The 21,191-nt window shown below is 60.2% G+C and overlaps 1 protein-coding gene across 7 annotated transcripts; it reads right to left on the bottom strand.

Annotated features, from left to right (window-relative positions):
- Nucleotides 1-1,577: 1,577 nt before the first annotated feature.
- On the bottom strand, nucleotides 1,578-21,103 carry LOC132324852 (spectrin beta chain, non-erythrocytic 2-like). Of its 7 annotated transcripts, none has more exons than XM_059841413.1 (32): nucleotides 20,512-21,103; nucleotides 17,303-17,410; nucleotides 15,766-15,921; nucleotides 14,937-15,068; nucleotides 14,621-14,812; nucleotides 14,457-14,540; nucleotides 14,223-14,341; nucleotides 13,955-14,069; nucleotides 13,604-13,687; nucleotides 13,179-13,294; nucleotides 12,857-13,001; nucleotides 12,532-12,639; nucleotides 12,339-12,419; nucleotides 12,047-12,175; nucleotides 11,840-11,971; nucleotides 11,335-11,591; nucleotides 11,108-11,231; nucleotides 10,749-10,943; nucleotides 10,291-10,446; nucleotides 9,631-9,851; nucleotides 9,146-9,323; nucleotides 8,682-8,831; nucleotides 8,076-8,474; nucleotides 4,992-6,497; nucleotides 4,500-4,580; nucleotides 4,191-4,277; nucleotides 3,972-4,063; nucleotides 3,682-3,767; nucleotides 3,056-3,122; nucleotides 2,769-2,932; nucleotides 2,330-2,464; nucleotides 1,578-2,118 (listed from the first exon to the last, which is right to left on the bottom strand). In XM_059841413.1, exons 1-32 carry the CDS (start codon nucleotides 20,938-20,940, stop codon nucleotides 1,883-1,885), a joined length of 6,264 nt encoding a protein of 2,087 aa, XP_059697396.1. In that variant the 5' UTR covers nucleotides 20,941-21,103; the 3' UTR covers nucleotides 1,578-1,882. The 7 variants fall into 7 exon arrangements, with proteins under 7 accessions (XP_059697396.1, XP_059697400.1, XP_059697399.1 ...); XM_059841417.1 differs by having other exon boundaries at nucleotides 12,047-12,172; nucleotides 12,339-12,414; nucleotides 12,533-12,639; nucleotides 13,604-13,690; nucleotides 20,512-21,102; XM_059841416.1 differs by having other exon boundaries at nucleotides 12,339-12,414; nucleotides 12,533-12,639; nucleotides 13,604-13,690; nucleotides 20,512-21,102.
- Between the last annotated feature and the right edge of the window lie 88 nt (nucleotides 21,104-21,191).

The raw sequence follows: 21,191 nt of genomic DNA on the forward strand, positions 1-21,191 counted from the left end.
CCCTGGCGCTGGCTGGGGCTGGCTGAGCACGGCTTCCGCTGGCTCAGCAGGTGGAGGCTGCATGCACGGGCAGATTAGTGGGGGGCAGGAATTGGCTTCTGCCATAGGAACTACAGGCGGGATTCGTCAGCGGGTTGCTGTGGGGCCAAATGCCAGCACAGGGGAGGAGAGAGGGGAGGCTCCGGGTCGGTAGCCGCCTCGGGGGGACAATGAAGCCTGTGCAATGGGGGTACCAAAAATGGTGCTGCAAGTGCCAGCATCGTCCTTGGGATGGTGTTACTCTTGGGTGGCACATGTCACCCCGTACTCCTGTGCTGGACTTGGGCCATGGTGGGACCCTTGTTGAGCTCCCGTCCTACCATGGGTCAGCATCGAGCCCTGGGGCCAGCAGGGGGGCCCTCAGTAAAGCACCCTGCACCCACTGCCCCTGTGCCGGGCCCCACAGCTGCTCAGGAATGAACTGGCACCAGCCCACCAGCTGCTCTCCTGGTATGCGCAGCCGGAGCCGGAATGCTGTGCCTTGACCTCCTTGCTGGTCTGGACAAGCCTGGCCCCTGCCCAGGGCATCTCCCCTCCCAGCCTTACCATCCTGCTTGTCTTTTCCCATTAAGGAAGTGCAGGCAGCTGAGCTTTGGTGCTGGAGGAAAACAGGTGTGAGAGCCAAGAGTGATGGAGCCAAATGGGGGGTGGTAAGACACAGGGGAAGCTCAGAAAGCACACCCCCGCCCACACCAGGGCATTCCCCACCCCTTGCTGGCAACGTGGAGGAAGTCCATCTGCTGGTGACCCTGGTATGCCCACCTCCACCTCACTGCCTGTCTCCAGCCCCAGGAACACAGCAGGAGGGAGATGGGGTGGCAGGAGCACTTCTGCTCTCCCAGCCCTTGCTGCAGAGCTGGGCTGCAGCCAATACTTCTATTTTAAGCCTCACAATGTGTTTGAGGAGGCGAGTGGTGTGCACAGCTGAGCCTCACAGCCCAACAGGGAGAGGCCCTGCTACCTATGTCCCTGTAAACTTCCCCTTCTCCCTCTAGGGCTGGTGCAGGCTCAGGGCAGGTTGGACCAGCTGCTTTTTCCCCTTCCCAGTACAGCCAGCAGTTGGGGCAGTTGAAACTGGCATGGTCTGGTGAAGTTACTGCAAAAATATCTGAGCTCTAGGAATGGGAGTCTATCCACACATCCGTGCCCCTGTCTGTGTCAGGCAGCGTTCACCTGCTGTGACCTAGGCTGGCAGCCGTCCTGTGAGAGAGCAAGGCTGGGCAGGCTTGGCAGGGCTGTGCAGGCATGAGTATTTACTCTGTAGGTAGTGACTTCCCTGCTAAGCTCCTAGGGCAGGGAAAAGGGGCCCAGATAGCCTGTGGGATTAGCTGGGCTGAATGCAAGCACAGAGGAAGCACGGGACAAAGCATCCTTGTGAAAGGCACCAAACAGCTCAGGCTTGCCCTCGAGCAGGATTGAACCTCACTGCAGGGCTCTCTGCATCTGAAGCTCCCCCGACTCCTTAGCAAGGACCACCTTGCAGAAAGCTCCTTTCCTCCTATGCTGACGGATGCTGCTGGACAATGAAGCTCCCAGACTAAGTGTCTATTTATCTTTTAATAAAAACCATCATTCACCCCCCTCTGCTTGTGCTGTGTGTCATTAGGATGCCTGGGGAGCCAGGGGCACCCAGGGAGAGCACTGGGCAGGAGGGGTGCTCAGCGCCAGGCTGAGGTTGGGGGCTGCAGTGGCTGGGGCACAGGGCAGCCCCAGGCTGGCTGAAGCCTCTTGCCCCTGGGGAGGCAGTGAGCCATGAACTGCTGCTGGGAGTAGAGACCATGCCAGAGTGGCCCAAGAGGAGGATAAGAGGCAGGTTAGGACATTTTCTCCCTTTGTCCGGGGTTCACTCTTTCTTCCCAAAGAACTTCTTGAAGACAGATTTGTTTTTGGTGCGAGGAGGGCTGGTGGTCTTCTCCCCTCGCGTGTCGTGGGGGGTCCCTGTTGGGGCCACGAAGGAGTGGCAGCGTGCCCGGGGCATGGCCGACACCTGCTCCCCTATGTACAGTGTGACCGAGTAACTGCTCCCCACCTCCGCCGGCTCCCGGGGCACGGCCAGCGGGCTGATCTTCTGGTAGGTAGCTGCAAGAGGGAGCAGTCAGTGCAAGGAGCAGGGTGCCAGCAGGCCCTGACAGCCCTATAGAGCCCTCCCCAAATGGGGGCTGCAGCCAAGGGCACAGGTATGTAGGACCAGGTGCGTGCTAGAGCAGCATCGCATCTGGTCCTTGGCTGTCTGCGGGGACAGAGGCAGTGGTGCCACCTCCTGGCTGTGACAGTGAAATCAGGACTGTACCTGAGGTGAAGGAGTAGGACCTCCTCTTGTTGGCCACCAGCCCATAGTCATCCTCTGGGCAGATGTTGTCCCACAGCCCGGGGGATGCCCTGGATGACCACTGCTGCTCCTTGTGCCCAGTCCCCTGAGCATTCTCTGAAGCAGAATGGAGACATGTCACAAGGCAAGGCCATCACAGGACACCCCGTGCCAGCCCCAAAGAGAAGAGGGAAATGTATGACTATCGCAGTATCCCAGGAAGTGAAGTCAGTGTTCCTTTCCCCAAGTCCCAAGCCCTGGGACTCCTAGCCCAGATACCACCAAGTCCAAGACTGACCGAAAGCCTTCAGCCTCCCTCAGCTGTCTCCCATGTACCTCCCATGTACCTCTCCCATGTAGCTCTCTGGGCTGGGGAGAGAAGCTGGGGGACAGTGGCAACCCAGCTAGACAGGAAAGTCACCTGCTGCTGTCACAGTCTCATCGACTGGGCCAGCCTGGCTGCCCAGAGGCCGCTGCAGTAGTGGGCTTGCACAAGGTAACACCACAATCTCCTGGCTCTTGGTGCTGGTGACCTGATGATGTCCCTGGAGGTGGGAGGTCCCAGGGCTGGAGACCTTGCTGAAACTGGAAGCAGCAGAGATTTAGCAAACCAGACTGGCCCACCAACGTCCTGCTGGAGCAGCACGCTCTGGGAAATGTGGGGTAGACTTATAACAAGAGCCAGCTGGCCAGCTCCTGGCTACTCACCTGCCAGTACCACCAGTGCCCTCGACACGCTGTGCTGCTGCCTGGAAGTAATCCACTTTGGGAAAACCTGGGGGCACAGCAAACATCCTCTGGATGCTGGCAGTGCACAGGACTGTCACACAGAGCCAGTCCCTGACCCGACTGCCCATGCTGCATGGCTGGCTCCTCCAGCCTCCTGCTGTAGTACCTGCTCTCGGTCTTGACAACCAGCCTAGGATTTCATAGCAGGGCTTGAACTCCTCAGGTATGGGGACAGCAACAGGAAGACCTCAGTATTACAGGTCTCCTTGCCTCAAGGACAAGCAAGGCATTTCCAAGCCCAGCGGATATGGAGGAAGACCAAGGCACAATTATAATTTTCCTGACACGAGCTTTTTGCTGCTGAGGCACCACTGACGTCAGTTGTGCTATTCCTGATTTATAGCTGTGTATGTGGTGTGAAAACAAAGCCTCCAAATCCTGCCTGGCAGAGAACTGCTGTTCCCAAGGCACACTAGGAGAATGCATAAATCAGAGTAAAATGTTGTGCTGCTTCTCTTCTGACCCCCCATGTATCAAAGGGCTCAGTGGGGGCTGAACAAACCACATAGAGCTGGGCCCCTGCTCTGCCTGCAAGGGCTGCTCACCTGAGTTTTGCTGCAGCTTTGAGACCCATTCGTTCATGAGGGGCTGGGTGGGGGCCCTTAGGAGGTATTCAGAGCCATCCTGCAGCCTGCAGGGAGAGGGGAAGAACAATGTAGGGTGCAGATACAACAGCCCCCACCAGACCAGAAAAGAAGAGAAGCAGGTGAGAAAGAAGGAAGGAAATCCTCGTCTAAGCACTGAGCTGGTCCTGCCAGGGGATGTTGGTATGTGTCTGCCCCAGCAGGGACACTCTTGGGAGGGCTGTGGTTACTGCCCTGGATGGGGGACTCACTGGAGCCTGAAGCAGTTGGTCTTCTTGGTGTACTCAGCATCTGGGGTGCAGACTGCCCCGGAGAGGTTCAGGGGAAGGGCCACCACGGAGCTCTGCAGCACAAGGGAAAGCAAGGGCAACAGCGGGATTGGAGGGCTCTGCCTTCCCTTGCCATGGGGCCCAGAGCCATCACCCTGCTGCCAGCCCCCTCCCATGTCACCCCAATCTCCCCCAGGGCACCTTGAGGCTGTCCCTGCGGTCCTGGTAGAAGCACAGTGTCTGCCTCATCAGCACGGCGTGGAAGAGGCCCCAGGTCCGGCAGCTGGCCTGTGGGACACAAGCAGGGGACAGCTGTGATGCCAACAGCTATGGAAGAAGACACAGGGTCTCAGGGCGCTCAAAATGCGGCCCAGCCCCTCTGAGGCTCTGCCCTTCCAGAATGGCCAGCAGCATTGCTATGGTAGTTCCAGGAACATCCCTGGCTTCCCTCCACCCCCTGCCGTGTCCCAGCACCCCTGTCCCGAAGGAGCCCCACAGCCATATCTGTACCTTTCTCCCTCCTGTCTGTAATACGTGCTTCCTTTCCAGGGTCCCCTCCATCATCTGAAACTCCATTTTACCAGGCAGGACCTGCAAGGGCACAGAGGGTGAGCAAAAACTTCTCTGGGGCTGGTAGGGCCAGCTCAGCCTCCATGCATGTGAGGTCTATATGACCCATCCCTGTGAGCGATGCCAAAGTGGGAGTGGGATGACAACGAGGAACAACTTTCCCACGTGGGCAGGGGCTGGGCTATGTCTCAGCTTTAAGGGTGAAGTGCCACCTTGCTGAGGCTATGGATTGGTGGGGGGGTGTGTGTTCTGCAGGGACTCCAAATATCACACCTAGCCCTTCCCCACCAGCTGAAGAAAAGGGGCCACTGGAGTCAGGGAGTCCCCAAACACAGGTTATGTTTGCTGAAGTGGATAACCCAGCTGCTGCCTTGGCTGTTCCACAGCCCCCTACCTAACCCTGAAGGAGAATCCCTGGCCTGTGGATCTCACCTTGCTGTTTTCTCTCTCCTCTTGACAATGCCTCTGCTGATCCCAGGCACTGGAGGCATCCAAGGGGGCTGCAGACACCAGCTGCTCCATGTTGGGGGAAGCCCTGAGCCCACTGGGACTGCCACTGCCACTGTGCACCATGCCGGGGCTCTGCTCTCCTGACGGGCTGTGGAGCAGCTGGGCAGCGGTGGGAAGGGTGAACTTGGCCACCAGCATGTTGTTGGCTGATGAGAGGATGAGGGGCCCGCCGGCTGTGGCGCTGGGGCTGGGCAAGCTGCCTGCCCTGCTGCCCGTCCTGTGGCTGGCACAGCTGCCTCCTGGCGAGCTCTGTGCCCCTCGCTCGTGTGCCCCATCCCAGATGGCCTGCAGCTCCTCCTCCTCTTCCTCAAACTGCCTGTGGGCAGGGTGGCAAACTTCCTTAGTGCCCAGTGCAGGGCTCTGGGGCTGTGGAGACCCCAGTGCCCACTCAAAGACAGAGAGCTGGGTGGGGGCGGCAGGGGAAGCCGGGGACCCTCTGGGCTGGCTGCTGCTGGCTGGCTGCTGTGCGCAGGCAGGGCTGGGGATGGCTCCAGCCCTGCCTGGGGTGCTGGCAGGGGATGATCCAAGCTCTAGCCAAGCGGCTCTGTGATTCCTGGCCCTGCCAGAGGCAGTGGGGCTGTCGTCCTGGCCAAAGCGGGTGGCCAGCTCATCCTCCATGCCGACACGGGCCGGCCGGCTCGGCCTCAAGTCCAGAAGGTCTTTACTGGTGCTGCTGGGCTGCTGTGGGTTCCGGTGCTCCTTCCCAGCATGGTGTCCTCTTTGCTGGTTGTAGCTGGGCTTGAAGCTCACCTCCTCGAACCACATTTCTTGCTCGCTCTTGGGGGACATCCCCAGCCTCTTGCTGGGCCCCTGAGGACTGTGCCTATCTTCCTGCCATCCAACTCCATGTGTGCCTGTGGGCTTCCATGGCCTCACCCCTTGATCCTGCCTCTGCTCCTGCCCCTCTGCCTCCTGCTGCCGTGTCTCAGCCCCTCGGTGGCATCCCAGGACCACTGCATCCCGTGGCAGCTCCAGGCTGAGCACAGAGCCCAGGGAAACACGGGGGCATGTGATTTTGGGGTGAGAGAGGCAAGGGTTCTGAGGGGCTGCCCCGCACTCGGCATCGATGTCCTGCACCAGCGGGTTCCTGACGTAGAGGAGCAGCTCCCCAAGCTGAGGTCCAGCAGCAGCTGCCCCCGGCCCACCCTTCCTCCAGCCACACTTCTGAGGCCACGTGTTGCTGGGGCCATGGCATTCCTCAGGCGTGGGCCGCAGGGAGCTGTCGCCCATGATGCCCCGCAGAGTCAGCAGCCGGGCCTGCTCTGCCCTGGCCTGCTCTCGCCGCTGCAGGCTGTGGAAGAGACAGCCAGCGCCGGCCTTGGGCAGGGTGTGGGACACAGCCGCCATCCCACCGCTGGCTGCTGCAGGGCGCCGGACAACAGCGGGCGGACGCTTTGCGGTGCAGGTTTTCCTGGCCTCCACCTGCACCTGAGGAAACAGAAGGAGAGAGGCGTGATTCCCATCGCTGGAGCTTCCACCACCCTGTGCTAACTGCCCCCCTTTCCATGCTGCATCTGGGAAAGCAGGGAGCTGCAAGGGCAGGCAGGCAAAAATGCCCACCAGCAGCACATGCAGTGCTGGGAATGACAGAGCTTCACCTCAGTCCCCTGAGGGCTGCTCCCACACTGCTGCTGGCAGGGTAGAGGCAGACAAGGGAATCTGCCCATGATGGAGTCCCTCGGGTGTGGTACAGCTGGGGCTGACTGCCATACAGCTTTTCCCTGGCACTGCTGACCTCCAAGCCACCACTTATGGGTGGCTACTGAGAAAGCAGTCACTGCAGTCCATGCCTGCCAGCCCTGTATGCTCCAAGCAGTAAAGCAACGAATGCAAGGGCAGGGACTGAGTGCAGACCCTTCCCCTCCCGTTCCTTGCAAACCCTCTCCTGGGCTTCCACAGCTGCAAGAGTCTGCAGGAGCCGGAGCAGTGTTGCCCTGGATCCTTTAGGTCGGATGGCACCCTTTACCAAAACCCTCCTGGCAGCCCAGCAGCCCCTCTCCCTGCCTCCATGCCCTCCAGCTTCTCTGTCCTCCTGCCCTCTCCCTTGGGCTACTGAGCCTGGCTGCCCTTAGGGCTCCTCACACACAGACCTTTTTGCACAGGCTCTGGAGCAACAAAGAGATGTGAACCCCCTACAAATTTCCAAGCTCCCAGCCTCAGAGTTAGAAGCCAAGCAGCCTGGAGTGAGATTCCCCAGCCCAACAAAATGGGCACCTCACACAACCCCAACCATCCTTGTCCCCTTCAGCTGGTTACACAAGAACTGCTGCTGCCCACCAGCAATGGAGCAGGGAGGCTCTCCCACTGGCTACCAGCCAGCCATACATCCCATGGCCACCAAAACTACTTGAATGGGGGGCCAAACTGCAGCAAGCCCTGCCTGAATGCCCTCCTCACATGTCCCAGCACCCACACTCTGGACCCCACAGCACCAGAAGGGTTTTCCCTCTCCCAGCAGACCACTGCCACCCTGGCACCATGGCATGGCCAGGAGGGCTGGTGGCAGGCAGGTTCACACCATGCAGCCACTCAGTCCAGCATGCAGCCTTCCCCGGGACATTACCTCTTCCACCAGCTGGCGAGGTGGCTTTCTTTTTCGCTTTAAGCTACCCCAAGTGTTTCCTAAAAGCCCCTGGCAACGCTTCCAAAAGGTTTTACAGCCTGAGTGTTTAGTGGCGGGGAGCTGAGCAAGGGGAGAGAAAGAGACACACAGAGAGGACAGAGTGGGCAAGGAGCTGCAGCAGGAGAGCACAGGCAAAGTGGGTGGTGCAAGCCAGCCTCAGCCCTAAGGCATCACACAGCATCAGCATGGCCAAAGGCCCCTCTCCTGAGACTGACACAGTCCCAGCAGCTCACTTAGAAATGGCCTAGAGGGGTCTCAGCTTGGGGATCATACGCAGCCCTCGCAGCCTCCCAGTCTGCATGGGGCACAGCCCCAGAGAGCTGCCCTGGCTGTGTGGCTGCTCGCCCCTGGTTCTGCCGAAGCCTCCCACAATCCCCCCGTACCGCTGGCAGTGCCTCCTCGCCTGGCCGCTCGCTGCTGGCCAGCAGCTGTGCCTTCTTCTTCTCGCCCTTCTTGCCAATGCTGAGGATGAGGTTGACCGTGCCCCCAAGACCACAGGGGCCCCGCGGTGGCAGCAGCAGCGTGGAGGTCTCAGCAGGATCCCAGGTGCCAGCCTCCTTGGGGGATTCTGCATCACCAGCTGTTTTGCTGCTGGGCTCCCCCCAGCTCTGCTCCACTCCTGATGGGGCATCTGAGAGGGGTGAGGTGGGTGGGGAGATGGCCGTTTTCTCTGGAAGCTTTGGCTCTAATCTTTGCACAGGCTCGAGGAGGGAGGAGGGCATGAACTTCACTGGGCTGTGAATGCTTTCCAGGTGGGGTGGAACACGTGAGACATGCTGTTCCTGGGGACCAAGGCCAGAGAGGGAACATGAAGGAAGGGCTGCTAAAGCCAGGCTTTTCTCAGGATAGCCTTCTCTTTGCCCTGCCTGAGGTATTGGCATGCATCCCTCCCCACCTTCTGCACCACCCACTCCATCCAGTGCCTCTGCTCCCCTCAGCCTCAAGGCTGGTCATTCTCCCTGGCAGTCTCAGCATGGCTGGGTACTCACTTGACCAGTGGGGGATGTGCTTGAGAGGTTCTCCAGCTCCCTCCTGTCCTCCTGTCTGCTCCCCAGATCCTGCTGCTGATGCCTCTGTGCTCGCCAGCGTACCAGCACCCAGCCCAGCATGCTCTGCAGCTCTTCCAAGCGCTCCTTTATCTGATGGGAGGAGACATGCTGGGCAGCTTGCAAGGACTCCTGGCCCAGGGACACTGGCCCTACCAGGACATCTCACAGCAGAGCAGCTAGGAGGTTTTTGCGAGTGGGATACAGTCACAGCTACATCAGCTCAGATCTCAGGACCCACCCGATGAAACTTCTTCCAGCCCTGAGCAGCCCCAGGGATGCATAGCTGTCCCCATCCCACTTACTGGGGTTCTGCGCCCACACCTTGCTCTTTCTTTCATGGTCTGTCCCCAGAGAACTTCAGGGAGTGCTGAGAATTTCCCCCCAACCCTATTTCCCGTCCTTACTGTTGCACTCAGGTAGTGCTCCTCAGACACCAGCTGCTGCCCTGCCGCTGCTAGTGCCTCAAACTCCTTGAGTTTCTCTTCGATTCTCCTCTCCAGCTCCTCACATGGAGTCTCCGGGATACTGGAGCTGCTTGGGCTTTCAGAGAAGATCCGAGCCCGTGTGTCCTCAGTCCAGGAGCTGTGAGCACGTGAAAGACAGCTGAGGAACGACCCAACCCTTCTCCAGCCCTGCAGGCCCCAGGAAAGCCATTCCCATGCTCAGTGATAGCTGGAAGCAGCTCCCTGGGGTGGTGGCAAGGCTGTTTGGGCAGGATGAGATGCTGCAGGGCTGCCTCACAACAGACAGCTGTGGTGCAACCCTGCATTCCAGGCTCCCCATGGTCACGCCTGACTCCAGCACTGCCCACATAGATGCCAATGCCATGCTCTCGCTAGCTCCCCCTCAACCACCACAGAAGCAACCCCAACAGCCCACTGCCACTTACATCATGGCTAAATAATCCTTGAAGAAGTGCCGGAGCTGGCTGGCCTGCTGCACGCGGAGCCGGGTCTCCCGCAGCAGCTCTCGCAGCCCTGCCCAGGCCAACAGAGTCTCCTGCAGCTCCCGGCTGACGGGGCACTGCCGAGCGGGACACAGCTCCTGCAAGCGGGCAGCCGCCCTCTCCAGCTCCTCCAGCTGCCCTTGCAGGGTCTGTGACACTGCATGCTAAAGATCACAAGGCAGGAAAGGTTCAAGATGCATCCAACCCCTCTGAACCCAGGCTGGACTCCCCTGCATTCTGGGATGCAGGGACAGAGGAGAGGATGCTGGTACATGGGCTGCAGACAGTACGTGGGCAGAGCTAGCCTCAGTGGGGAGCACAGGAAGATCACAGAACTGCCTGGCTCCTCCTGGCTTCCCTGCCCTGTGTGAATGACTTACTTCTTGGCACATGGGAGCTGATGCAAGCTCTGCCCCCTTGCCTGGCCCATGCTATCGGAGGGGAGCAGAGCAGGCAGGTGTCAGCTCCACTGGAAAATTCCAGCCTGCCCTGACACAGTGTGCCAAGGCTTACAACACCTGGGCCCCCGGAGGGGGGCCAGTGCCTCACTGGGACAGCCCCAGCCAACCGGGACACCTCCCTGGCCCTGTTGCCCTGACTCACCTCCATCTCCTGCTGGCAGCTTAGCAAGCCCTGCAGCCCTTGCAGGTCTTTCTCACTCTTCACAGTGGTGAAGCTCTTCTCTGCTAGGGCAATGTCTTCAGACAGCGCCTTGGCTCTGCCCTGAAGGGCCTCCAGCTGTGGGGATATCTTCGCCACCTGGATGGGCAGGGGGGACACAGAGGGAGATTAGCCCCGGGGTGGAAGCCCCTGTGCTACCACCTGCCACACAGCCCCAGCCCACCCCAGCCTGGGGACACCCTGCCATGCAGCTGCAAAAAGGCAGGTGCCGGCCATGGGAGAGACGCCAAGGATGCCAGCCTTGCACAGAGTGGTTCCCATGAATCCCAGTGTCCCTGTGTCCCACTGAGGACAGCTGAAGTGCGCGCCCTGTCCCAGTCAGCTGGCATGTCTGGCTGCAGATGAACCACCCGGTTGCATCCCCAGCCTCCATTCCCTACCAGACGCTCCAGGCTCTCCGTCTCTGCTGCCACCTCCAAGACCCGCTCCCGCTCCTTCGCCGCGTCATTCAGCATCTCCACGGCCTCCTGCAGCTCTCCCAAGGGCCGGCTCATGTCCTCACTGCTTGGAGACTTCTCAGCCTGGGCTGAGAGCAGGGGAAAACAGCCCTGCGAGCCACAACGCCCACTCCCTGGCTGAAGCCAGCAAAAACACCAGATGTAAGAGATGGGGAGTGACACCCCAGGCAGCTGGGCTGGAGGGGAGCACCCAACAGGGGCCCCATGCCAACCACAGATCAACCCTTGGTCCAAACCCAGGTGCTGTGTGATCCCAAGGGATGCCTGGCCATGGTGCTCACCGCTGCAGATCCCTGCTGGCTCCGTGCCTCCTCCTCTTGCAGGTCCTGCAGGAACTCAGACAGCACCAGGGAGTCCCGCAGATCTGCTGCCCGGTGCCGCAGGGCTGCCTGCACGTGTGCCAACCTGCGGGGAGAGGTGCTCATCAGAGGTGCTGGCAGCTTCTGCACCTCCTCAGGGACAGCATCCTCCTCCCCCCCCAACCTGGGCACCTTCCTCCAGGACTCACTTCTCCTCCACCATCTCCACTTTCCTCTGCATCTTCCTTGCCCCCTCGTGCTCAGTGGGCACCTCGCCTGCTGCTTCTTCCCGCAGTGCCTGCAGCTTGAGGCCACAGAGCAGGAGCTGCTTCTCCAGCCGGCTCATTTCTTCCAGGTCCTGGCGCAGCTCTGCTGGGCTTCTCATGGCAGCGGGCTCCAAGAGCGACCCAGCCACGTCTTGCAGCCACCGCTCAGCCTGGTCCAGCTCCCCCACCAGCCTCAGGGCCTTCAGGGAGAGCAGGGAACCCATCAGCCTGGCTCTGAGCCACCCAGAGGAGGCAGGAGCCATGCTGGCATCCCACTGGGGGTACCTGGGGCACAGGCAGCACAGTGGGAGAAGTGTGCCCTCTGCAAGGCCAGCCAGAGACACCGGTGCCAGTGCTGCAGCTCCAGGCCCCATAGGTGCCAGCCTCCCTTGGTGATCCCCAGCAAGCTGCTCTAATTGGAGCATGCCCTAGCCCTGACTCCACATACCTTATCAATTTCTTGCAGCATCACGCCATTCTCCTGGTGCCTCCTCTGCAGGTCCTCCCACAGCTCCCCCAGTTCCTGCAGCATGGCCTCCACCTGAGGGCTCCCGGGAGGCCTGCCTCGTGCTGGCCCCTCCTGGAAGGCAGGAAGGGCAGTCAGGATGGGCCCCACCTGGTGTCCTCCCCCAACCTCACATCCAAGCAGGCTCACCAGGAGCACAGCCCTGGCACTGGAGCTGGGGGCTAGGGGCTCTTGCTGCATCCTTGCTGCCTCCAGGCTCTCCATTGGACATGGGGGGACTCCCATACCCACACTCTCCTTGTATGGGGACAGAGTCTGCTGAGGAGCAGGAGACTTGCTGGGTTAGTGCCCAGACCAGGCATGTGGGCACAAGTCTCTATGCCCATGAGTAGCAGGAGGGGGTTAGGGAAGTGAGTCCTTCCCCAACACTGTCTCCTCTTGGATGGGCAGGGAGCAAAGGGGACTCTTGGGGAGAAATTACCGTGTTCACCACCTGGCAGACGTCCTGCACTTGGGTCTCCAGCTGCCGCATCCCCCACTCAGCCTCTGCCTCTCTCCTCCTCCAGCAGAGAGAGGGACAGTCAGACCTGCAAGGTTCCCCCTTGCACAGGGGAACCCCATCCCTATTCCCTTTGACTCTCTCCTGCTCTCACAGCCACCTCCACAAGCTGGTACCTTTTGTTGTCCCCTCCAAGAGGGGGCTGTCCCACTGCTGGGGAGCCAGGGGTTCTCTCTTCTCCTTTCTTGTTCTCTGCCATCTTCTCCAGCATATCTTTTGGTACCTGCAGCACAAAGGTTCCCATTCCTCCTTGGCCAGCACAAAGCATACACCTGCTTTGCCCCAGGCCTGGCACTTATCACTTCCCGTAACTGCTGGGACCAGATCCAGGAGTGTTCAGCTTGGATTCTGCCCAACACCTGAACCCCTTTCCCATAGGCTCCCTTGTCTTCTCGAAGCAGAGGAGCTGAAGACAGTGCCTGGAGGAAGACAGTGCTTACCATGCTGCCGAGTCCTCTTGTCCATTTGGCTGCTGCTTCCTTACCCACAGCCCCGTGACTGCTGTCGTCTCCTCGAGGCTCAACATTTGGAGCTGCTGCTTTGCCCCCCGGGGAACTGCCTGCCCGTGCTGGAGCCTTTCCTGTCCTGGGAAAGGGAGGCAAGGGAAGCCCAGGGGAGCAAAGGATAAAGAGAGACCTTGAGTGGAGCTGGTGCCCCAGAGACAGCTTGCTAGGGGCTAACCCAGGTCTTTCCCAAGCCTCTGGCTCCAGTGCTGGAAGGTCAGGGTTGGGACCCTGGTGCTCCTGCCCAGCTATGCTCTACCTCAGTGCCTGCTGGAGCTGCACCCAGCTCTCCTTTACATCTCGGTGCTTTGAGGTGACACGGGCTGCCAGGCTGGGCTGCAAGTTTAGGAGCTGGGACACTGTCACATCCAGCATCTGGAAAAGAGAGAGCAGCTGGGAAGTGATGGAGACAGGGCTCATGAGTGATGAACCACTGTGGCCATGGGCAGAGTGTGTGATGACAACCAGCCCTCTGGGGGCAGAAGAGGCAGTGAGTGCCTATCCCAGTCCTTGTCTGCCGCACGGAGACTCCCCCATCCACCACACAGCCTCAGCCACCCACACAGTGGGGGTGCCCATAGAGCCCACAGCGCTGCTGTGGCAGAGCTGGCCTGGGAAGGCTCACATTCCCCCTGTCAGGATGCTCCCCAGGGCTCAGAGGACGAGGCAGAGTCTTGCACTCACCATCACCTGGCTGGCTATGTCCCTGACATCCCGATCCTGGCAAGGCTCGCCCTCCCCTGGCTTCCCTGTACTGCAGATACTGCTCTGCTGTAAGAAGAGGCCACAGTCAGCAGTGGGAGGAGAACAGGGCCCTGCTCCCAGCTCCAGCAGAAAGAAACAGTGCAAAGCTGCACTTGCCAACCTGGCTCCCTTTCTCCATCCCCTGGTTCTCTTCCCAAAGCCCAGGCTGAGAGTGCTGGGACCACAGGAGCCTCCATGCAGGGGACAAGAGCAAGGTGCTGCCCACCAAGTTTCATTCAGGCCATGCAACAGCCCCACACACCAGGGTGAACGTGGCTCCAGTGCAGATACCTTTGCATGGATGACCCCGAGCAGGATATCTGCTTGCTGGAGGAAGGAGGCCACCTCCAGGGCCAGCTGCAGAGCCTCATGGTGCTCCTTCAGGGTCCCCTGCAGCCGCAGCCACCTGAGCAGGTGAGAGGGAAAGGTGAATGGCAGCCTCTGCCTGTCTGGGGAGCTGTGCAGAGCTAGGCCAGGAAGTTTGGGGGGTCCTGCTTCCCAGCTGGTCAGCTCCTGGTGCCTGGCTCAGCCCTGCTCAGCCTGTGTGTCCTCCACTCACGCTTTGTTGAGGTGCTTGCGCCGGGCTGAGACATTTCTGCTCTCATTTTTGCCTTGTTTCTCCAGCTTCTGGGCCAGGCTGTTCAGCTCCTTGTGCAGACTCTGGAACTGCTGCTCCTCCTGGCCCGAGCAGAGAGGAAAGACATCAGCACCCCTCCTTAGGGACCTGTGCCATGCCTATCCTCACGGTGTTTGGGGTCCCTGACAGGTTGGCAGCCCCCCCAGCACCTCTCACCTGCTTCAAGTCAAGGATGCGGCGAGTGAGCTGGATCTTATCCGGGCTTTCCTGCAGGAGGGCTGCCAGAGAGGGCTTCTCCTCCTGGGCCAGGCAATGGTGTGAGAAGGTGGAGGGACAACCAGGCTGTCCCCTCCCCAGACCATGCTTCCCATCCCCCAAACCTTGTGCTTGATCCATGCCTCCAGCCGCTCAGCTTTCCTGTTAAAGTCCTGCAGAGTCCGCAGCCCCCCCAGGGCTTTGCTCTGGCTGGCAGCCGTCTGCTTCAGGAGCTGCCACTGGTCCTGCAGGGCCAGCAGCTGCCTCCGCACGGCCTCTGCACTGGGGCTTGCCCTCCACATCAGCTGCTCGCCCATCTGTGGGGCCAAGGGACCCACTCAGCATCAGGGGTTCCCAGGGACCCTCTGCTGCAGAGAGCCCAGGGACACAGGTGCTGTGAGTAACGGGAGCCATGCCACGCCATGCCCTGCCTGGCCCCACCTGACTGAGCTTTATCAGTGTGTTCTCAAAATCCTTCATGTCCCGCTGCAAGGTCTGGGCCACCTCCTCCCAGTCCTGGAGGTCACAGCCGTCCTTCAGGTCCCGCAGCTTGCCTCGCACCCAGCTCTCTGCCTGCAGCATACAAAGAGCCACGTGGCTGGGGCTTCCACCAGAGTCTCAAGGACACAGCTTTGGGGACCCGAGCCCAAACCTCCCCACAGCTGTGAGAGGGACTGGAGTGCACCCTTTCAGCTGACAACCCATTTGCTCTGGGAATCAACAGGCCAGCACAGGCACTCAGGACAGCATCTGTGGCAATGGGGGTATGAAGGTGTGCAGCACCTCACTTCTTTACAGTGTCTGCCTCAGACCAGCAGGAGAAGATGGGCTTGCCCAAGCAGGCCAGTCTGAACAGAACATCCCTGCACAAAGCATCTCTCCTCGCTGCACCCTGCTCCCCAGTGCAAACATCCACGAATTCTTCCCACTGTGGCATGGAAGCAGCCCTCCCACCATCTCGGTTCCCACGCTGCTCGTGAGGGACAGGGTCGGAGAGGAGGAGGAGGAGGAGGAGAATGGGGCACGGGAGGAGCATGCGCACACAGAGAGGAAGCAGGGCCCTGGTGTGGGCTGACCCCCTCTCCCTGGGGCTGACAGCCAGGGAGAGGCAGCCAAACATGATCTCATGCCACAACCATGGCTTCGCTCGGGCTGGGAGCTCAGCCCTCCCTGCTGCGCACCCCACCCCACGGCTCACATGAAAGGCTGCCGGTGGCCCTCCGTTCCACTTCCCACACAGACCCACGGGACAGGGCCCCAGCTGCCTCACCTGCAGCATCTCTCGGTTGAACTGGGCTATCAGAGGACTCAGGTCAAGGAGAGGGGCTGCTCCCACGCCGCTTCGCCCACTGCATCTCGGCGCTGCAGCAGACTCCTTGCCCTTAGGGCTCTCTTTCTGGGGTGATGACACCGGGGAAGCTGCCAGCTGCAGGGAGCAGAGGTGGGATGGGGAGTGTCAGTGTGCTGCCCCAGGGAGCCCTCCCTGTCACCTCCCAGGAGCATTTCAGAAACCCAAATGAAGTAGGTCAGCATGCCTTATTCTTAATTCCGCTCCTTCACTGACATATTTGGGGTTCTCCAGCACACTGAGGTACCACTTCCCCCTACCAAGGCCACACTGGTGGCTTTTGCAACCCCAGCAGGGAGTTGCTGGGCTGTCCCTCAAGTGGAGTCACTCCCTGGGTCACTCCAGGCTGTTAGAATGGCACCCAGCACTTAGACTGGTCCTGGCACCCACACTGGAGATGGATGCAGAGCTTGCTGCCCCTCCAGCCATGGGCAGTGCATCCCTGCGAGGAGCATTCATGTCTGCAGCATCTGTTTGGTGTCACGCAGGGGGATGCTGCCAGGGGATGGGATGGAAGGCCATGAGGTAGGTTCCTGAGGCAGGCACCACTCCTTTGGTGGCACCCAAGACCCCCATCCCTGGTGAGTGGTTGGAGGGGGCAGAGAGCACAGCATCTCCTTTAGGATTTGGCCTTGTGGGCAGCCGACAGTGACGAAACCCTCTGTCAGGGTTCCAGCTCTGCCAGGGGTGACAGCAAAGGTCAGCCAATGAAAGTGCTGGCCCTTCTCCAAACTCAGCCCTGGGCCCAGCTGCAGGCTGCCCAGGGGACAGCACCATCACCGAGGCACTTAATTCCCACCCTTCTGCCCAGGGATGGGGATTTGACTGCATACTAAAAAGAGGAAACAGAATTTTCAGGAGGAACCCAAAGGTGCAAGGCTTGCTGCCTCTTCTCAGCAGGCAGAAATTGCTCCTGGGGCTAGCCTGGGACAGCCTTCATCCTTGAGAGGGCTGGGTGTGAGCTGCCCCACAGAGTCTTAGCTGCCCCTTGGCCCACCAGGGAGCAATTTTCCAGGAGCCTGTGGAGCAGTGGGGTTTGGGCAACTGTTTCAGGCTCTCTAAGCACTCTGGCATGTGCTGCCCTGCTGACAGCACGGGACTTACTTTCCAATGCCTGTTCTACTTAACCACAAGAACTACAGAAATCCTCTGTCTTTTTTTTTTTTTTTTTTAAATAGCAACATAGATTCTCAGGCCCTCCTATGACTCCATGACCTTTAGTCTCTTGACTCAGCCATGGCTGGAGGAGCCCATAATCTGGCTCCCTTGGAAGCAATAAAACCTCTGGGCACTGCCTCGGGGGGCTGATTCCTGGCCCCATCATGCCCAGCTTGTTCCTGCACTCACTGGAAGAGGCAAGGCTCCATCCACACCCGGGCACACTACCAGCGACCAGCCTCACAGCTCAGCTCCAAGCTGCATGTCATGTCCCCCTAATGTTGAGGGCAGGGGCACATACCGCATACAAGGGAGAACATCTGTCCACTGGAGAGCAGAAAACACTGGCCTGAACAGTCCCAGGCTCCTGCTGCTTGTCCTCTGCATCCACATCCTTCCTGAGGAACACCTAGAGGCAGGAAGGCACAGCTGTGAGCCTGGTAGTGCTTAACTGTGCTGGCAGCCAAGGGGGCAGAGGAGCACTCAGCCACCTCCCCCTGCCCTGGGCAGAGGCAGCTGCTGGCAGTACCCAGACGCTGCCTGGCTGCGCTCTTGCCCATCTCTCCTTACACATCTAGGCCAGGCTTCTCCGGGAGAATCCACAGCTCCCACCACGTGTTCAGCAAGTGGCAAGAGCTCTTAAGCCTGCTCTGTTCAGTGCCTCATCCGTTTTAGTTCCCAGTACCCCAACACCCTTTTCTCTCCTTGAATTGACTCCAAAGCCAGCAGAAACCCATTTAGTGATCACCACTGGTCCCTGGTCATCTAAGGATGTTCAGAGTGAGACTCCCTTGCTCTCTTCCAGAACAGTAGGGCAGAGGCATGAGGGCACAGGATGACATTAGCTCCAACATCATGAACTTGAATCCTCTCAGCTGCTGATCCCTGATCTCAGGCTAGCTGGGAGATGAGTTAAGGGGGCAGCTGGCTTGCAGGGAAGGGCTTCCAAAGGACAGGGGTGAGGGTAGAAGCAGGAGAGGCAGGAGGAAGGAAGTCCAGGAACTGCAGCCAGGCACAGAGAGAATGTCCAGGATGAACTCCACATTACCTTATCCTTGATGCAGCACAGCCCCAGGAGGAGAGGTGCGTGGGATTGTTTGGATCATGCCCAAGGGCATTAAGCCTCATCCTCTACAGATGGATCTTTTCTTGGGCCGTTGGATATAACAGGCTAACTTAGGGACCTCCTTCCACTCCCTTCCTGGGGCCACCTTGCTGTCTCTCTAACAGCCATCCAAGCAGACACAGGGCAACAGAAACAGGGTGGTGGACAATGTGTGCTGCCCTGACAACCCCTCCTCTGAGATTGCTGCAAATGGTGCCGGATCAGCCAGAGCCAGCCTACTGCTGCTCAGGCCACTCCAAACTGAGGACACTGTCCAAGGGAAATGAACCTAGGAAAATCAGAGCTCCCTTCCTGAATAGAACATTGCTTTCCCCCATCTCTTCAGCACTGCAGAAGAATCCTGACATGAACAGCAGCCCACAGCATAGAGCTGCTCCCACCAAAAAGTCTCAGAGCCCTACAAACACCCCAGCAGTTCTACAGCCTCTAGGAAAACTGCACCACTGGATCTTTCCAAGGGCCTGCAAAGCTTGGCCCATGGCTGCAGTGGACAGACCACTGTGACATGCCACAGCATCCCATCCCAAGCAGGAAGAACAGTCAGGGTACAAGGCTGAATCACAGCCCAGCAGGCACAGCGAGAACTCAGGAGGATAGTATCAGAAGGAGAGGGTACCTCCTTGCCTGACCACGGGGCTGAGAGGTTTGGAGGCATATTTAGGGAATGATAAGGAGCTAAATGTGAAGTGCCTGTGAGGAATAAGACCCTAGAAAGCTCTATGCAGTAATGTCTCAGGCTGGCCCCCAGGGCTCAGCCGTGGGAGACAAGCCTGCAGGTGACACGGGAGCTTTATTTAAAGTCCCTGTCTCACGATCCGTCAGCCGCAGGAAAACAGGGCTGCCAGCACAACGATGACTTCATCCTTCCCGCAGAGCTGCTCCACCGGGACTACTCCCCCCCTTCTCGGTCCCTCTGGCTGGAGCTGGGTCCTCGATCCGGCAAAACAACAAACTCTCAGCAACCAAAGTCCGGGAGCAGGAGCTGAGCCTGCCTCCATGAGGTGCTGTGCTAAACGCTCCCCAGCAGGACACCAGGCTTCGTGACACGAGCAAAGCCACACGTGAAATGAGCACAGCAGCCTCAGCTGCCGCCTCTGCAAACACTTCTTTCCCCCTCTAAAAGCAAAATTAACACGGCGCGTATGCTTGCCGCATTCCCATAGAACAGGCACCAGTGACTTGCCACGAACAAGAGGAGCCGGGGCCAGACCCTCCTAGGCAGCACTGTGCTCATCCCAGAGGAGCCCCTCATTCCTACGGGGCAGGAGGGAAGGGCAAATCCAAGGGCTGCGGGGTACGCTTGGGAAAGCATTACCGTGCTCTGTGTGGGAGATAGTGTCCCCTCCTCTCCTCCAGCTGCCGTCCCGCATGTTTTCCCCTGTCCCCCAGCTCCCTCTTTCTCCCAAAGCTCCATCTTGCAGCCTGTCCACCTCTTTCAGCTCCACACACTCATGCTGGACAGGGAGGAGGGGCCGATCCTGGCAGCCTCCCGAGAGTCCCACACCACCGTGTCCAGCACGTGTCCCTGCCCTACAGGGAAGAGGGGAGCCCTCATGCCGATGCCCTCCGGGCTGCGCAGACTCAGGCCGCCCAGCGAGGAGCTGATTGCGTGCCGGAGGAAGCGGCACCTCTTGCGAGGCTCTGCCTGGCCTTTATTGGCAATGAAGATGAGGGCTTTGGCAGTGGGCTGCGCGGCTCTCCCTAGAGCTATCCTGCCGGCAAAACAGCTGTTGCAGGTCAGGGTTAAATCCCAAGGAGTTCCTGCCTGCTCTTGCCAGAAACTGCGACATCTCCGAGATGCCTTCCTCCCCATCCCAACCACACAGGGGGTCTCCTGGGCTCTGGCACCGTTGAATTCGCACCTCTGCGCCTGGTTGCGCTCAGACTTGGAGGGCGGGGTGCCGGGAGCCCTGGGTCCTGATCCTAGCCTTGTCCCAGCTTTGCCTGGCTGTGTGGCCCTTCATGAGTCACTTCCCTTCTCCCAGCCTCCGTTTCCCCTCTGGTAAACGAGAGAGTGAGTTCCCAGCTCCCCGCACTCAACCGCACTACCACAGGCATCTCCAAAGCTGAGCCCTCCATAGTCAGGCTCTGGGGCAGGGCTTTCCTGGCTCATCTCAGCCCCGGGGAAAGCTCATCTCCGCTCACCCGCGAAGACTTCCTGCCCTCCAGCCTGATGGGACAGAGAAGTGCGTGGGGAGGGGCACATGGCAGGAAAAACAACTACCCCAGGAGCCCTGCAACGACTGCTACCTGGACGGCACGGACATAAGGCAACAGGGATGGGCGCAGCCTCTCCAGGACCTATCCATCTCTTGGCAGCGAGGAATGGGGAACTGCAGGGAAGACGGGGCGATAGCAGGGCGCAGGGTACCGGGGTCTCTTACCTTGAACTGAGCTTTCCCTGTCCTGCTGTTGTTGTTGTTGTGGTTCCTCTCGCCGCCGGCGCGGGCGGGGGCCCCGTGTCCCCCTGCTTCTCCCGTGCCAGCGTCCCCGTACCAGTTGGACAGCGTGATCTTCTTAATGGAGCGGGCTAGGGAGCTGCGGTTCAGCCGGTCCTCGTCGGGGCCCCCGTCCTCACCGGGGCTGGGGCTGCGGGGCTGCCCCGCGGGGGCGGCGGGGCCGGCCCGGGCGTGGGCCAGGTAGAGGGAGATGCGCTCGTTGATGCTGCGGCGGAGGCCGCGGTGGCTGTCCAGCGCGGAGGCGAGGGCGATGCCGGGGCAGGCGTCTCCGGGGAAGTCCGCGGCACACTTGGGCAGCGAGAGCCTGGTGCTGATGGTGAAGGGCTGCACCTTCCTCGCCGTGCTGCCCGACATCTTCGCCCTCCCCGCTGCCGGGCAGTCACCGCTGCGGGCAGTGGGGGTCCCGGCCCGGGCACCGAGAGGTGAAGCGGCCGCGTGGGGCCCCCACCGCCCGGGAGAGCGGGTGATGGAGATCACCCGGGCAGCGCCGGCTCCTTCCCCGGGGCGGGCGCGGGCGCTCAGCGGCGGGGCGGCCCCGCGGCGGGGGGCAGCGGGGCGGGGGGCGGCCCAGCAACCATGGCCGGAGCGGCGAGACGCGGGCAGCC

This window comes from Haemorhous mexicanus, chromosome 3 (assembly GCF_027477595.1).
Source record: "Haemorhous mexicanus isolate bHaeMex1 chromosome 3, bHaeMex1.pri, whole genome shotgun sequence".
Taxonomy (NCBI): domain Eukaryota; kingdom Metazoa; phylum Chordata; class Aves; order Passeriformes; family Fringillidae; genus Haemorhous; species Haemorhous mexicanus.